Genomic DNA, 17,796 nt, shown 5'->3' on the forward strand with positions numbered 1-17,796 from the left:
TCAGTTTTAAAATTAACAACTGAACTGATAACAATTGCAAGCTTTCTGATCAGATTCTGTATTTTCAACTTTCTTGACTTGCAGAAATGTTTCCTTAAAGAGCTCATTTTTAGATGATGTTCCTGGAAGAAATAGTTTCTTGAAAATTCTGCAAATCTCAACAAGCTCTTAAGCTTTCAGATTCTTCAAAATTTAATAAGAAGTTATTTTTAAATTCACCCATTATTCTATTGTTATTTTACCCTCGCTTTGCCATCAATTCCATGAGCTTCAACTTTGATTAACAGCTCTGTTGAGGGACTTAAGTATGTGGCTTCTAAAAGTTCATTTGCATACCCCTTTAATACTTTCATCACTTCCTCCAAAACTTTAATCAGATTCATGAAGCATGATCTCTCCTTTATAAATCCATGTTAGTTCTCTATGATGAAATGATAATTTCAACCTGTTCCACCTAAGTTGACTTTCAGGAAGGAAGGGGAGCTTCAGACAATTACAATTTGTTAGTCATGAAAAATTTCTAATTCATAGCTGTTAAGGGAAGCAAGTAGAAAGATCATAGATAAGGAAAGCTAATCAGCTTATTTAAAAAATGATTATGTTACTATCTCAAAATCCAGTACTTATGATAAAACTAAACCTTGGAGGGCTATTATAATGATAATTTTTCCAACGGAAAATAAATCTGCTTTAGCACAGAACAATCCTCCACTCCTTGTGACCTCTCAGCTCAACTTGTCAAGAGTAGAAATTACTTTTAAAAAGATATTTCAGCATTCAAGTTAAGATTTCTTCTGTAAGGAGAACTTGCAGCAGACTACTTCGGTGCATTGAAAAAATATATGGCAAGGAAGATTTGGTCATTGGAGGAGGGCTTGATGGGAAAGGTCGCAAACTGTGTTCCAGGCAAATCACTAACTTGTAAATATTACAGAGGTTCTTCTACTCTAATAATTAATATGATACTAAACCAACTGGCCAGATGTCGATGAATAAAGTCAGACGAAGAAATGGATGCCAAGATTAGCTAATAACTGAGGAATCTAAATACAACAAATATGGAAGTATGATTTCTGAATGAGAAACTTATCCCATGAGTTTACTACTAAGGCGTCCAATAACAATGCTGGTAGATGGAAGCAACTGAAACCTGATTACACCAAAAGTGAAGCTATAGTCAGCAATGTTGAATAATGATTAACATTGACACAGCAGATTCTGCAGATGCTGAAAATCCAGAGTGACACACAGAAAATGCTGGCAAACTCGTCAGTTCAGGCGGCAAAAAATGAAGAGGAATAAAGAGTCAATATTTTGGGCCAAGACCCTTCATACGGACTCGAGAAGAATGATCTTGGCCTGAAACGTTGGCTCTATATTCCCCTCATTGATGACTTAACATTCACATCAAGAATGAGGTTTTACACTAAATTAAACTAGGATAAACTTAAGTAGGTCCATGGACAGATCAGATGTGAAATAAAGCAGTTTTATGCACTGTACCTTCATCAGATTGCTAATGATTACGCTCAAATTTGAACTTGTATTCAATGAAGAAGTGATTGACATAGAAATGATGCGTGTTTTAAACGCCAAGGGACACTAACAAAAATGAATTACTTTGTCATTATGCTCGAGATAAAACAAAGGAGTATTTTGTTGGCCCCCAGAATTACCAATGCAATAAAACTCAGAAAGCATTCAGACAATTAGTATTCTCTAGGAGATGAATTAAATAATTAAGTCTGGATGAAAGAAATGGTTGGATAGGAAATTTAAAATGAGAGGAATGAAGTTTAAAAAGGCAAACATGTTAATTAGTACAATAATCAACACATCCATTAACAAACTGTAGCAGCCATCAAAACATCTAATGACCAAAACACAGGAATCAAATTTTATAGTGCCTCTACCGTAACAAACCTAAAAATCATATTTGAAAACATGAACAAAAAGATACCGTAAAAGAAAGGCGATTAGGAAAAAAAAGATCAAAAAGGATAGATTCTAAGTATTAAGACTCAGAATTACGAGAAGCCTCAGATTTTCACCATAAAGAGATGACATCAGAAGGAGGCCAGCCAATGGCTTGGAAAATGATTTTCCAAAACATCACTAAATGGGAGAGTAAGATAAAGAGACAATGTTCAGACTAGACAATAGTAACTTTAAGACTAATGATGGAAAATCCTTTTAATACAATGAGTAATTCAAGCTGAGTAATAGAGGAAAAAATATCTGGTATAATTAAACCAGTGCAGCAAAGCAGTGAATGAGTACTAAGTACGGTAGTTCTGGTTAGATGAAATAAGAAGGGCTAATAGCTTACTTCTTCTGTAATTCAGTTTGCTTGGGGGATTAATTTAATTGGACGCATCCACAATGGTCAGTAGATGTAACCATCTAAAGGTAAACTATTGTTTAATCCTTGTATATGTTCTTTCATCCTTATTTATCATTTTTGCTTAGATAATTCCTTAAAGAAACCACAACCTCAATGCACATACTTACCAGATAACAATGGAATACTTGTTCTATTTTGATAACGTGGATTCCTTGTATTGTACATCGTGCCACCTGAATTTGGAGATGCAGATGCAGGCGAACCCATATCTTTCACAATAAAACCCTGATAAAAGTAGTTTTTAATAAAATGAAAAGACATCTAAATTTCAAACAGAAGTCAAAACTTTGTTAACATAGTTAAAGCAACAGTTAAAGTTGCAATCACATATATTTGCAAAAAATTGGTTCTATCAAGGTACACTGTCAAGAAAAATTCCCTTTCCTTAAGTATTAAGCTGGCTAATTAATTTTGAAGACATCCAATAACTTCGCCATACAAAAGAATAAAGGTTCACAAATTAAAACTATACAAATTCGTCATCTGAGTGATAGTATAATGTCTGTACAGCACCATAATTAATCTCTCTCTCTGGCACTAACAGGAAACATCACGTCTCAAGTTCAATTTGTTTTTCTGTTTGTCTTCAACTAAAACAACTACAGTTGGGAGAAACTGAAAATTACAATTAATCTCAGTTCTCAATCTTTATGGTAGAAAGATGGGTTGGTGAACCATCAAACAGAGCTTATCATACCTTATTAGAAGTTTACTCCATTATAATTTCAACCAAATCTATATTCAACCACACATTTCTTGACATCAAGATGAACTAAAGCATCAACATGCTAGAAACTATCTAGTTGAATATTTGTTGCTCAGAGTAGTTTTGTTTGTTTGGTAGGTAAATACTAACACTGACTTATGGCTAACTTGTTTCTATGTTGTAACTTCTAAAGTTAAATGGACTCTGTCTAATGTGAAGAAAAAATTGGAAAAATTTCAGAATTGCAACAAAGAATATTTGCTCATCAGAAGGCATCCCATAATGCTGAATATGATTATGAACAGACACTAACAAGATTTCTTTAAGATAATGGTATCACAACATTTAGATAGATCTCATCAAGTTCAACAAAATGTGAAGCGTATTTAAGAGAACAAGTTAAAATGTGTTGTTGGTTACCTGCGATACTATAGGCTGTGTTGTTAACGAAGTAGCCATAGGTCGAGATCCTGGCTGATATGCAGCCATTGTGCCAGAATTTGATGGAGCAGAAGTTATCGACTGTTGGTTGACAGACTGAACTGTAGAAGATGAATCTGGCACAGAAACAAATGGAAACTTTTTTAATTAACTGAGTTTTTTTAATAACTGAGTTATAATTAACTGAATTTATTTTGACTTGGAAAGAACACTTAAGTCATTACTTAAATTGCGCTTCAAATTACAATTCAGATAACAATTTAGTTTTAACAAACATTAAACAGGTAAGAATTCCAAATAATACCACAGAAACAATCTGTGTACAGTGGCATGCAAAAGTTTGAGCAGCCCTGGTCAAAATTTCCATTACTGTGAATAGGAGATGAACTGATCTCCAAAAGTCATAAAGTTAAAGATGAAACATTCTTTTCAACATTTTAAGCAAGATTACTGTATTATTTTTGTTTTGTACCATTTTAGAGTGAAAAAAGGAACACCATGTAAAAGTTTGGGCACCCCAAGAGATTTCAGCTCTTAGATAACTATTATCAAGGTCTCAGACCTTAATTAGCTTGTTAAGGCTATGGCTTGTTCACAGTCATCGTTAGGAAAGGCCAGGTGATGCAAATTTCAAAGCTTTGTAAATACCCTGACTCCTCAAACCTTGTCCCAACAATCAGCAGCCATGGGCTCCTCTAAGCAGCTGCCTAGCACTCTGAAAAATTAAAGTAAAGGATGCCCACAAAGCAGGAGAAGGCTATAAAATAACAAAGCATTTCAGGTAGCCCTTTCCTCAGTTCGTAATGCAATTAAGAAATGGTAGTTTACATGGACGGTGGAGGTCAAGTTGAGGTCTGGAAGACCAAGAAATCTTTCCGAGAGAATTACTCATAGGATTGCTAGAAAGGCAAATCAAAACCCATGTTTGACTGCAAAAGACCTTCAGGAAAATTTAGCAGACTCTGGAGTGGTGGTGCACTGTTCTAATGTGCAGCAACACCTGCACAAGTATGACCTTCATGGAAGAATCATTAGAAGAAAACATTTCCTGCGTCCTCACCACAAAATTCAGCGTCAGAGGTTTGCAAAGGAACATCTAAACAAGCCTGATGCAATTTGGAAACAAGTCCTGTGGACTGATGAAGTTGAAATAGAACATTTTGGCCACAATGAGTAAAAGGTAAGTTTGGAGAAAAATAGGTGCAGAATTTCATGAAAAGAAGACCTCTCCAACTGTTAAGCATGGGAATGGATTGATCATGCTTTGGGCTTGTGTTGCAGCCAATGGCACAGGGAACATTTCACTGGTAGTGGGAAAAATGAATTCAATTAAATACCAGCAAGTTCTGGAAGCAAACATTACACCGTCTGTAAAAAAAAAAGCTGAAGATGAAAAGAGGATGGCTTCTACAACAGGATAATGATAAATCCACACACCTCAAAATCCACAATGGACTACCTCAAGAGGCACAAGCTGAAGGTTTTGCCATGGCCCTCACAGCCACTCGACTAAAAACATCATTGAAAATCTGTGGATAAACCTCAAACGAGCAGTGCATGCAAGACGGACCAAGATGTTTATTTAACATTTTATATTCACCTCCAACTGAGATTCCTGAATGTGTTATTTCCCTCGATGCGGAGAAAGCATTTGATCATATAGAGTGGAACTACCTTTTTGCAGTTTTAGAAAAATTTGACTTCGGTCAAAGTTTTATCTCTTGGATCAAATTGCTGTATCTGTGTCCTACTGCCTCTGTTTTGACTAATTTTCAGAAATCCCAGTTATTTAAACTCAAACGTGGCACCCGTCAGGGATGCCCTTTAAGTCCCTTTCTCTTTGTCCACATCTTGATGGCAGAAACAGGATTAGGCCGAGCCAGCATGGATTTACCAAGGGCAAATCATGCTTGACTAATCTGTTGGAGTTCTTTGAGGGTGTAACAAGGATGTTAGATGAGGGTAAGCCAGTGGATGTTGTGTACCTAGATTTTCAGAAGGCATTCGATAAGGTGCCACATAGGAGATTGGTGAGTAAAATCAGAGCTCATGGCATTGGGGGCAGGGTTTCAACATGGATAGAAAACTGGTTGGCAGATAGAAAGCAAAGGGTAACAGTGAATGGGTGTTTCTCGGACTGGCTGGAGGTGACTAGTGGGGTACCACAGGGCTCTGTATTGGGTCCACAGCTCTTTACGATTTATGTCAACGATTTAGATGAGGGCATTGAAAACTATATCAGCAAGTTTGCTGACGATACTAAACTGGGTGGCAGTGTGACATGCGAAGAGGACGTTAGGAGAATACAGGGAGACTTGAATAGGCTGGGTGAGTGGGCAGATACTTGGCAGATGTCATTCAATGTGAATAAATGTGAAGTTATCCACTTTGGAAGCAGGAACAAGAGGGCAGAGTATTGTCTGAACGGTGTAGAGTTAGGTAAGGGAGAAATGCAAAGAGACCTAGGAGTCCTAGTTCACCAGTCAATGAAGGTGAATGAGCAAGTGCAACAGGCAGTGAAGAGGGCAAATGGAATGTTGGCCTTTGTTACAAGGGGAATTGAATACAAGAGCAAGGATGTCCTTTTGCATTTGTACAGGGCCCTGGTGAGACCACACCTGGAATATTGTATAGTTTTGGTCTCCAGGTTTAAGGAAGGACATTCTGGCAATTGAGGAAGTGCAGCGTAGATTCACTAGGTTGATTCCTGGGATGGCAGGGCTGTCTTACGCAGAGATATTGGAGAGATTGGGCTTGTACACGCTGGAATTGAGGAGATTGAGAGGGGATCTGATTGAAACGTTTAAGATAATTAAAGGATTTGATAGGATTGAGGCAGGAAATATGTTCCAGATGTTGGGAGAGTCCAGTACCAGAGGGCATGGATTGAGAATAAGAGGTCAGTTATTTAAAACAGAGTTGAGGAAGAGCTTCTTCTCCCAGAGAGTTGTGGAGGTGTGGAATGCACTGCCTCGGAAGACGGTGGAGGCCAATTCTCTGGATGCTTTCAAGAAGGAGCTAGATAGATATCTGATGGATAGGGGAATCAAGGGATATGGGGACAAGGCAGGGACTGGGTATTGATAGTGAATGATCAGCCATGATCTCAGAATGGCGGTGCAGACTCGAGGGGCCGAATGGTCTACTTCTGCACCTATTGTCTATTGATTTGGCTATAGAACCTTTGGCGATAGCATTTCGAAATTGTCCTGAATTGACCGGGATTTGGAGAGGGGGTGTTGAGCATGAAGTTTCTCTTTATGCTGATGACTTATTACTTTTTCTTTCAAGTCCGTCTACATCCTTACCTCCAATGTTTTCACTTCTTGATCAGTTTAGCCAGTTCTCTGGCTATAAACTTAATTTACATAAGAGTGAACTTTTCCCAATTAATAAAGAAGCACAAGAATTAACATTCTGTGATCTCCCTTTTAAAGTAGTTCATAATCAATTTACTTATCTTGGGATTACAGTCACAAGGACTTTTTCGTGAAAATTTTGCCAATCTTTCATATACTATAAAACAGAGTCTGTTACAATGGTCACCTCTATCTATGTCTTCGGTAGGTCGTATCAATGTTGTTAAAATGTATGTTCTCCCTAAACTTTTATACTTATTTCAATCAATCCCAATTTTTATTCCTAAATCTTTTTTTGATTCCTTAGACTCTATTATTTTGTCATATCTGTGGCAGAATAAGCGCTCTAGAATTAATAAAATCCATCTCCAAAAATCTAAAAAAGAGGGTGGCATGGCTTTACCTAACTTTCGTTTATATTACTGGGCAGCCAATATACGTTATGCTACCTTTTTTCCATGGCCAACCCGAGTACCCTAACTGGGTGGCAATGGAGTTGAGTTCCACTAAAGATTTATCTATTTCTGCACTTCTTGGCTCTGTACTCCCTAGTAGTTTGTCCAGATTAATTGTTAATCCTCTTGTTAGACACACCTTGCGTATATGGGCTCAGTTTAGGAAATTTTATGGTTTCCATGGTTTTTCCCTTTTCTAGCCCTATCTTACATAATCACCTTATTTTACCTACTACGTATGATTCCGCATTCCATGATTGGCATTAGACATTTTGAAGATCTTTTTATTGATAATCGCTTCGCATCTTTTCAACAGCTCTCTGCTAAGTTCAATCTGCCCAATGTTCATTTTTTTAGATATCTCCAAATTAGACACTTTATTAATCTTTTAATTCCTAACTTCCCTGAAATGCCTGAGAAAAATGTTATGGATTTATTTCTTTCCATTAATCCACTAGGTAAAGGTTTAATATCATTTATTCGTGATAAATTAGCTTCCTTACGACATGCCCCTGTGGATAAAAATAAAATGGCATGGGAGCATGATTTAAATATCTCCTTATCTGATGAGTCTTGAGACTCAATTCTCAAATCGGTTAATTCAACCCCTCTTTGTGCTCGCCATTGCCTTTTACAGTTTAAGATTGTTCATAGTCTAAATCTAAACTATCTTGATTTTACCCTAATATTAGTCCTCTTTGTGATAAATGCAAAAGGGGCGAGGCCGCTCTCATTCATATGTACTGGTTTTGTCCTAGCTTGGAGAAATTTTGGAAAGATGTCTTCATAGCGTTATCTTATATTCTGAATCACCACCTAGAACCTAACCCTTTAAATTGCTTTGTTCGGTTTTTTGGGTGAGACAGATTTACGTCTGAGTTCGACTAAGTATCGAATATTATCTTTTGCTTCTGGCTGGACGTTTAATCCTCCTTAGATGGAGAGATGTTGCCCCGCCCATGCATGGTCAATGGCTTAATGATATTATGTCCTGCTTAGACGTTGAAAAAGTTCATTATTCAGTTCTTAATTCGGATATAAAGTTCCATAAGGTCTGGGGACCTTTTATTGAGTACTTTCATAACCTTCCTCTTAACTAAGGTTTTTTTTTGGTCCCTTGCTTTCAGCTCCTTTTTTTTTGGTAGTAGGCATTAATATCTTCTGTTGCTAAGTGTATTTACAGTTTTGGGGGTTTGAATGTCCTGATTTATATTCTCTATATTGTGTTGTGGTTGGTCTGGAGTTCTTTTTTGTTGTGGGGCTTGGGGAGGATACTAATTTTACATGTCTTCAATTTGGGTGTTTTCTCAATTATCTTTTGTTGTATTATATTATTATTGTATGTTTATTTTTGCACTGTATTAATGGTCTTCATTTTGATCTGGGGGTTTTTTTTATCTGTAGCGATGTAGAAAATGTATAAAAAAACTAATAATAAAAAAGGTTGGAGGTGTAGTGGATAGTGTGGAGGGCTGTCAGAGGTTACAGTGGGACATTGATAGGATGCAAAACTGGGCTGAGAAGTGGCAGATGGAGTTCAACCCAGATAAGTGTGAAGTGGTTCATTTTGGTAGGTCAAATACGATGGCAGAATATAGTATTAATGGTAAAACTCTTGGCAGTGTGGAGGATCAGAGGGATCTTGGGGGTCTGAGTCCGTAGGACGCTCAAAGCACCTGCAGTGACTCTGGTTAAGAAGGCGTATGGTGTATTGGCCTTCATCAATCGTGGAATTGAATGTAGGAGCAGAGAGGTAATGTTGCAGCTGTAGAGGACCCTGGTCAGACCCCACTTGGAGTACTGTGCTCAGTTCTAGGCACCTCAGCCATAGAAAGGGTGCAGAGGAAATTTATAAGGATGTTGCCTGGATTGGGGAGCATGCCTTATGAGAATAGGTTGAGCGAACTTGGTCTTTTCTCTTTGGAGCAACGGAGGATGAGAGGTGACCTGATAGAGGTGTATAAGATGATGAGAGGCACTGATTGTGTGGATAGTCAGGGGCTTTTTCCCAGGGCTGAAATGGTTGCCACAAGAGGACACAGGTTTATGGTGCAGAGGAGTAGGTACAGAGGAGATGTCAGGGGTAAGTTTTTTTTTATTCAGAAAGTGTTAAGTGCATGGAATGGGCTGCTGGCAACGGTGGTGGAGGCAGATATGACAGGGTCTTTTAAGAGACTTTGAGATAGGTACATGGAACTTAGTAAAATAGAGGGCTATAGGTAAGCCTAGTAATTTCTAAGGTAAGGACATGTTCGGCACAAGTTTGTGGGCTGAAGAGCCTGTATTGTGCTGTAAGTTTTCTATGTTCTATGTTATTTTTAAACTGTAAAAGATGGAAATAAAAAAAGTAATCTTGCTTAAAAAATTGAAGAAAGGTGTCATCTTTAACTTTATTCCTTTTGGAAATCAGGTTATCTTTTACTTGCTTAGCTTCGTAGTAACAGAAATTTTGATCACGGATGTCCAAACTTTTGCATGCCACTGTAAGTGAAGTAATAAAAACTTAGCATCACTTACCACTGCCAAAGGAGACCATCAAGCTTCTACTGAGTCCACCATTTTGCATTCCTGCACGCTGTGCCAAATTAAATGTCGTGCTTCCTGTTTTACCTTTAAGCAAATAGGTAAAGCTAATATTAGACATACATAATTTCAGCCAAAATTTTGCTGAGAATTTTGAAGGATGTTCTGTATTCAAATTGAGTAGCTTTGAATTGCTGGTGCAGGTGGTAAGCAGGCTCCAGAAAGTGTAAAATGCAAGTGGATTTAAATAGACACTGCTGATATTTGGGTAGGGATCACCTTAAAAATGTCTCTTCATACAGTATATATTGGCTCCAATTTGCAAGATAACAAGTAGGGAGAAAGAAAATAGTTCTGTTTGATTTGACAAGATATGAAGATATCAAATAAAATCCAGTGGGATTAGTTTTTGTGCTATTCTTTCTGCTGATATCCATGACACATGATATGAAGAAACATGGAAGATATGCTTGAGTTTTCTATGATCCTCCACTTTATAGCTCTTTCAAAGACATCTCAACAGAAATTTGATTGTTAACAGCAGAAAGAGACAACAAACACTACAATTTTAATGGAAATAAATGGAGCTTTGAAAATTCTGCACTAAGAATGTCACTGATTGGCAAGAAAATTTCAACAGCAGGTAAACTTCCATTTTAACTTTATCAATCTTTAGTTGAGTATTGAAGCAATTCCTTAGAAGTGTGTTTTATGAATTTAAGTAAAATTCAGTAAGTCACCATTAAGTGCAGTGCAAACATGACTATGAGCTTTAATTTTTATGAATGGAGTTTTGGTTTAGATCTGTTGAATGCATTTTGTTTAACTTAAATTAAACTACGAAATAATGAAAAAGATGAAACATTAGATTACAAATTGATTGCTTTCTCCCTGTCTGTCTACTCAACCCTGTAAACTGTAATGTGGAAACTTAGTCAATCCAAGAAAGACAAGTACTTCAGAGATATAAGAAAGCAATGCATTAGTCATCACTTAAACAACATAGCTTCTACATTTCCACTGAAAAATGTAGGCTTCCATATTTGAAGTTCATAACCACATCAGTAGCCTGTTAAAGGGAAAGTGTCCAAGCAGATCAGTTCATACTACAGAATAAAATTTGATTTTTGTTTCCTCTTGTAGAGATTTTTCATACAGACTGGAAAAGGATGAATGAAATTCTTGAGGATTTTTCAATAGTGTACATATGCTACATTATAAAGTATTTTTATAAACATTTTTAAATTGAACAAAGAAAATGTCATATGCACAGCATTATATGATATAATAAGCCCTAAATGTGCAGAATGGACATTAACAGGAATGAATGCAATTTGCCAGAGATAAAAAAATGTTATTGTTTTGAAAAGGAAATTCACACTCCACTGCATGAAAAGTGAGTTTAAAGGTTACTAGCAATAACAACTATTTATTGGTTATGGCCTAATATGGAAATGCAGAAGTCGCCAACAATTAATTAAATTTCTGAATAAATGTAAGTTCCAATGCTAACTCAAAATTAGTATGAAGAGTTACTCTATTCTTCCATAAAAAGATTTTCAAAGCATTCTCACTATACTGATAGCTCCTCAGGGAGATTGTATTTTATACTGTAAAATAATGATACACTGATGTCAACAGTGCTCTTGGAATATAGAACTGTTATTCTGTCTATCAGATATTTTCTTTACAGTTCCCTGGATGAATCTATCCTCTGGAAATGTATCTTAAACAAGGATTTATTTCATAAGTGTGAATAAAGAACAGAAAATTGGATATCTACAGAAACGGGAAATAAAACTGTCAGATCAGCTTCAACTCCCAATTGCAAGAAAATATCTATAATAAGTAATTGAGAAGAATGTTCCTGGAGTCTACTTTCATAATTATTATTGATGCTTCTTCAGAGATAAAAAAAAACAAAGAATGAATAAACATTGATAGAAATAGTCAAGTTCTGTTGTATAAAATAAAATGCATAGTTTGAAAAACATCTTTTTGTATGAGACCCTCTGTTAGTCAGGTTGACCATCCCCACCGTCTATGTAAAATGCAAGCTAGGGCAAAACGATATGGTGAACAAGGGTTACATGGCTGGTGAATAAGGTGTTGCATGGCTGGTGAATCTATAGGAACAGCAGAGACCAATACAGCAGTGTTACAGGAGTTGCCAGTCAGCACTGAACTCAACATAAGGCTGCCTCCGGGACTCCAGCTCTGTTTTTCTTTGGGGGTCACTCCTGAAGCCTTCCTCATGAGTGGGTGTAGCAACAAGGCAACAGACATCTGAAATCCGTTTTCCTTCTCCTACAAGCCGTATCTCCCCAAAATGACTACTTTTAAGGCACTACTAACCCGCCTCTGTCCCTTCCTGTCAGTAGAAATGGTTCTGCCAGGTTTAAAAGCAAAGCCACAGGTGAAGGCTAAGAGCCGGACTTGGTCATCAGAAGCTATTGAGATGCATACTATTAGGAACATTTAATAGGTAGTGGGAGTTTATCCCCACTACCAGCCCCGAATCTAACAACCTTTAAGGAACTAAATTTGGCATGGCCCTGTAAACGCTTACCATTTTAACTATGCACCATTTAAAGCATCCTACCTGGATGCATCAAGGTTAGGTATAGCAACTACTCTGCTTGTGACCACAAGAAACTACATAGAGTTGTGCATACAGCTCAGCATATCACTCCATGGACACTATCTACACATATTACTGCCTCAGTAAAACAACCAGCATAATCAAAGACTCCATCAAGCCTAGAGATTCCTTCTTCTCCCCTCTCCCATTGGGCAGAAGATACAAAAACTTAAAAGCATGCACCACAACGCTCAAGGACAGCTTCTACCGCACTGTTATAAGGCTATTGAATAGTTCCCTAGTAAAGTAAGATGAACTCTTGGCTTCGCAATCTAACTCGTTATGATCTTGCACCTATCAAATTGCACTTCACTTTCTCTATAGTTTAATCTGCATTCTATTGTTTTACCTTGTTTTACCTCATGGCACTAAGCAATGTAATAACCTCTATGAACAGTATGCAAGAAAAGCTTTGCATTAGCCATGTGACAAAAATAAACCAATTATAATATACTGAAATTATGACTCTTTTTTCAAAATTACCAGGACCTCCCTACACATCATGGTAATGTAGCAGTTAGCATAAAGCTATTACAGCACCAAAAACCCAGGTTCAATTCTACCACTGTCTGTAAAACAGTTTGTACATTCTCCCCATGACCTTGTGGATTTTCTGAGTGCTCGAAGTTCCTCCAACATTCTAAAAACATCGGTTATTTGTTCTCATGGGTGTAATCAGTGTAGACTCATAGGGCTGAAAGGGCATGTTACCGTGCTGAATCTCTATTTAGATAGATAAAATTGGTCAAGTCCAACTGATCAAGGTTTCTAAGAATTTTGAACATTCAGGTATGTCTGCCATCTCAAGAATTGATCTGATGAAATTTTATTACATTCCATCTAGCTTAACTACCTCTTTTCTTCATGCAAGTCTTAAGCAAGATCAAAACCCTACAATACTCCTAGTGTAGTTCTCACCAAGGCCCTGTATAGTTGTATTAAGACTTCATTTCTTCTGAGCTCAAGATCTTTTACAATGAAGGCCAACATATTATTTGCCTTAACTAAACCTGCACTGTTGAATTCAATGACTGGTGTACACATTCAGAATCAGTACATAAGTGTTGCCAACCTATCTCATTTAAAAACTCTACCATGCTGAATTTACTCTACCAAAGTAAATAATTTCACAATTATCTATGTTGTAATGCATCTGTCATGTCTTTATCCCTTCACTCTACTTGGCTAAAAGTGACTTAAAGCTTCATAACTTATAACCTCCTTTCAACTAACAATACTAGAGCTTTGTGGCACTGGCAAATTTGAAATACATAGGCACAGAATTAGGCCATGAGGACCATAGAGTCTGTAGCATTCTTTTTGCAGCTGCTGATGGTAGTTTCTTGTTTTGATTCCTTATTTTTTAATAGGCTGCATTTGCCACCCTCCCATCTGTAGGAACCACTCAATAATTGACAGTACTTTGAAATGTCTTAATCACCCACAATTTCCACAGCTTCCTCTTCATATTTTGCTATTCTTGGTGCATATTCTAAGGCTCTGGGGATTTAAAGCTTGTAAGTCCCACTGATTTCAACAGCATAATTCTTACACTCCAAATTCCCCTTCCCAACATTGATACTAACACTGCAAATCTAACACAATTTGATCAAAACGGATGCCGCCATCATGCCAATAACAAATAATGGAATTGCTTGGAATGGACAATAGGTGGAGAAATAGCTAACTCATGCGCTGGAACATTTCATTTAGTTGTTTAAACAACTTACTTATTTTTCAACAGAAAACTAATATAGAACTATTTTCTATTCCTTCATTGATTGTATAACCTTTCCTGGTTAATTTTTTTTCACATACTTTTCACAAGTGAAATAAAATGGAATATAAAATGGGTGACAATCTGATCCCAACATTTAACATGTAGATCGGTTAACTTTCTCTGCAATGCTATTTCAGTGGAATCTAAAAAGTTTATTTAGATTTACCCTCAAACCATTAAGGTAAATTGAAAAATAAAATGATCACTTCACAACTCAGCAACTCCCACTGCTTTGAGCCTGGAATTTCAACCTTTTTTTTTAATTATAAGCACCACATAGTTAAACAAATTCCTGGATTTAATGAACCTAGGCAATTCTGGTAATTCTCTTTAAACTAAACATGATCTGTAAGATTGTTACAGCAATGGAGAGGTTACATGTTACTTGCAGCAACACATGGAGCTGAAGAAACTCAATTCATCAGGCAGCATCAAAGAAATAGACAGACACTTGAGATCGAGGCCCTCCATCTTTGTGTTGCTCTAGATTTCCAGCAATACTATCTCTTGTATTTTACATGCCTTACATTGAAGCTACATTATCAGTGATACATGGTCCACATACCTGCTTAGTCACAACTTTGAGATCTGAATCATGGGTAAGGTGTGTGGCTGGAGCAGGGAACCAGTGTGTCAGCCAGAATGAGAACACAGGAATGTGGGCAGATTTATATAAAATATCAATTATGCTAAATTTATGGGCCTACTGTTGCCTAGCCATAGTCTGTTTTGTTTATAATATGTCTGCTGTTTTCAGCAATCACCACACTATAATAGTTTATGTCCCAATAATGATTGTCCCAACACGCCTTAACTCTCTAATATACACATGATTGTGTGGCTAGTCCTAGCTCAAATACTATCTATAAATTTGCTGACGATACAACCATTGTTGGTAGAATCTCAGGTGATGATGAGAGGGTGTACAGGAATGAAATATGCCGACTAGCGGAGTGGTGCCGCAGCAACAACCTGGCACTCGATGTCAGTAAGACGAAAGAGCTGATAGTGGACTTCAGAAAGGTTAAGACAAAGGAACAAATACCAATCCTCAAAGGGATCAGAAGTGGAAAGAGTGAGCAGCATCAAGTTCCTGGGTGTCAAGATCTCCAAGGATCTAACCTGGTCCCAACATATCGATGTAGTTATAAAGAAGGCAAGACAACGGGTATACGTTATTAGGAGTTTGAAAACTGTTCGCATGTCAACAAAATACTCAAAAACTTCTATAGTTGTACTGTGGAGGGTATTCTGACAGGCTGCATCAATGTCTGGTATGGAGGGGCTACTGCTCAGGACTGAAAGAAGCTCCAGAAGATTGTAAATCTAGTCAGCTTCATCTTGGGCACTAGCCTACAAAGTACCCAGGACACCTTTAGGGAGTGGTGTCTCAGAAAAGCAGCGTCCATTATTAAGGACCTCCAGCATTAGGGATTGCCCTTTTCTCACTGTTACCATCAGGTAGGAGATACAGAAGCTTGAAGGCACACACTCAGCGATTCAGGAACAGCTTCTTCCCCTCTACCATCTGATTCCTAAGTGGACATTGAATCTTTGGACACCACCTCATTTTTTAAAAATATACACTAATTCTGTTTTTGCACTTTTTTTAATCTATTAAATATATGTAACTGATTTACTTGTTTATTTTATTGTTTTTTTTTCTCTCTGCTACATTATGTATTGCATTGAACTGCTGCTGCTAAGTTTAACAAATTTCACGTCACATGCCGGTGATAATAACCCTGATTCTGATTTTTCATTCAAGCAGAAATACAGGTTACTCTTATCATATCAATATTAGAAATCTCTATTAGGCCATACTTCATAAAACATGTTAGTATTAAGAATTTTGAATTTACCATTAAAAATCAATTCCACATTTTATGGGAGGAAAAAACTTATCCAGCATTTCAACAGAGTATATTTTAATAATAGGATTACCCAAGGAACATATTATACATTTATAACAGTTCCTGCACAGTATATCAAAAACATAAGAGATTCTGCAGATTTCGGAAATCTTGAACAACATATACAAAATGCTGGAGGAACTCATCTATGGAAGGGAATAAACAGTCAACCTTTCAGGCTGAGAATCTTCATCAGGACTTAAAGGATTGGGACAAAAAAACAAAATAAGAAAGCGGGAGAAGGGGAAGGAATACAAGTTGGCAGCTGATACATGAAATCAGGTGAGAGGGAGGGGGGTAGGGTGAAGGGAGAAACTGGGAGGTGCTAGGTGTAGTAAGTAAAGAATTGTAGAAGAATCCAATGGGAGAAGACAGAAGACCACCGAAGGAAGGGAAGTAGGAGGAGCACAAGAGGGAGATGGGCAGATGAGAGGGGATCCAGAATGGGGCCTGGAAGAGAGAAGTGAAAGAGTTGAGAAATTATGAGATGCTAGAGAAATCATGTCATCAGGTTGGAGGCTAACCAGAAGGAAAATGAGATTTGCTCCTCCAACCCAAGTGTAGCCTCACTGTGGCAATACAGAAGGCTATAGCCAGACATGTTGGGAAAGGAGACCGCATCGAAGCATTAGATCGAGCAGATGACCTAAGAGACTCGCAAGTAAAGTGTTGCCTCGTCTGGAATTACTGGGGTTGGGGCAGTACAACCCTTGTTGCACTTGCAGGAGTAAGTGCCAAAATCAGTGGGAAGGGATGAATGGACAAGGAAATCACATAGAGAGTGATCCCTATGGAAAGTAGAGAGAGGGAGGGAGGAAAGAGACATGCATTGTGGTAGGATCTCACTGTGGGTGATCAGAGGTTATGGAGAATGATGTGCTGGACACAGAGGCTGGTGGGTGGTAGGTAAGGATAAGTTTAGGAAGCAGGCGAATGGATTAAAAGCAGATATGCAGGAAATGGCGATATGGATGACAGCAGCATCAATGGTGGATGCTGCACAGTATTTTGAAGAAATGCAAGTTATCTTGCTTGTCGTTCTCCATCTTCTAACTTTGTTAGGCTTTGTGTTTCTATATCCACTGGCACTAACTCTGTTCCAAATTTTGTCTCACTGTCTGTTTGAGAAAGTTATCGGCAACTCCTCTAACAGATTCCCAAACTTGCTTAACTCTTTTCTTTCTCACAGTTCCCATCATTCTGGCAATAATAGTGGGAGAGAACTTTACATGGTGAACTGCACAGTCCAACTCTGCAATAATAATTACACAGTAACTGCAGGCCTTACATTACATTAAGGCTAGTCAGAATACCCTAAATACCAATTCCAAGTGTATTTTAGACAGCTAAACACTGTCAAAATTCATGGCTTAGAAATTCTAGTATAGGGTTTCAGGAATGAACAGGTTCAAGAATCTTCACCAAAAATTGCACCTGGGCAGGAGTCTCAAGTGATCTTCAAGTGGGTGATGGGAGAATATTCAGTAGCTGAGAGTTATGGCATTGGCCATGATTCAGAAGAATACAAGGAATTCTAGAAAGTCAGAGTATGGACACATCATTGAGGCAAGGAG

At 37.6% G+C, this 17,796-nt stretch overlaps 1 protein-coding gene across 3 annotated transcripts in view; it reads right to left on the minus strand.

Moving 5' to 3' along the window:
- The window catches only part of LOC132382393 (zinc finger protein 280C-like), a 127,229-nt gene that overhangs the window by 79,917 nt on the left and 29,516 nt on the right, over window positions 1–17,796 (minus strand). For all 3 annotated transcript variants that reach the window (XM_059952542.1, XM_059952540.1, XM_059952541.1), the window contains 3 exons: window positions 9,883–9,975; window positions 3,531–3,667; window positions 2,512–2,629 (listed from right to left, as the gene is read on the minus strand). In XM_059952542.1, coding sequence (XP_059808525.1) covers window positions 2,512–2,629; window positions 3,531–3,667; window positions 9,883–9,975 — 348 coding nt within the window. The remainder of the gene's footprint in view (window positions 1–2,511; window positions 2,630–3,530; window positions 3,668–9,882; window positions 9,976–17,796) is intronic.

The sequence above is a fragment of the Hypanus sabinus genome, chromosome 28, assembly GCF_030144855.1.
Source record: "Hypanus sabinus isolate sHypSab1 chromosome 28, sHypSab1.hap1, whole genome shotgun sequence".
In the NCBI taxonomy this organism is placed as follows: domain Eukaryota; kingdom Metazoa; phylum Chordata; class Chondrichthyes; order Myliobatiformes; family Dasyatidae; genus Hypanus; species Hypanus sabinus.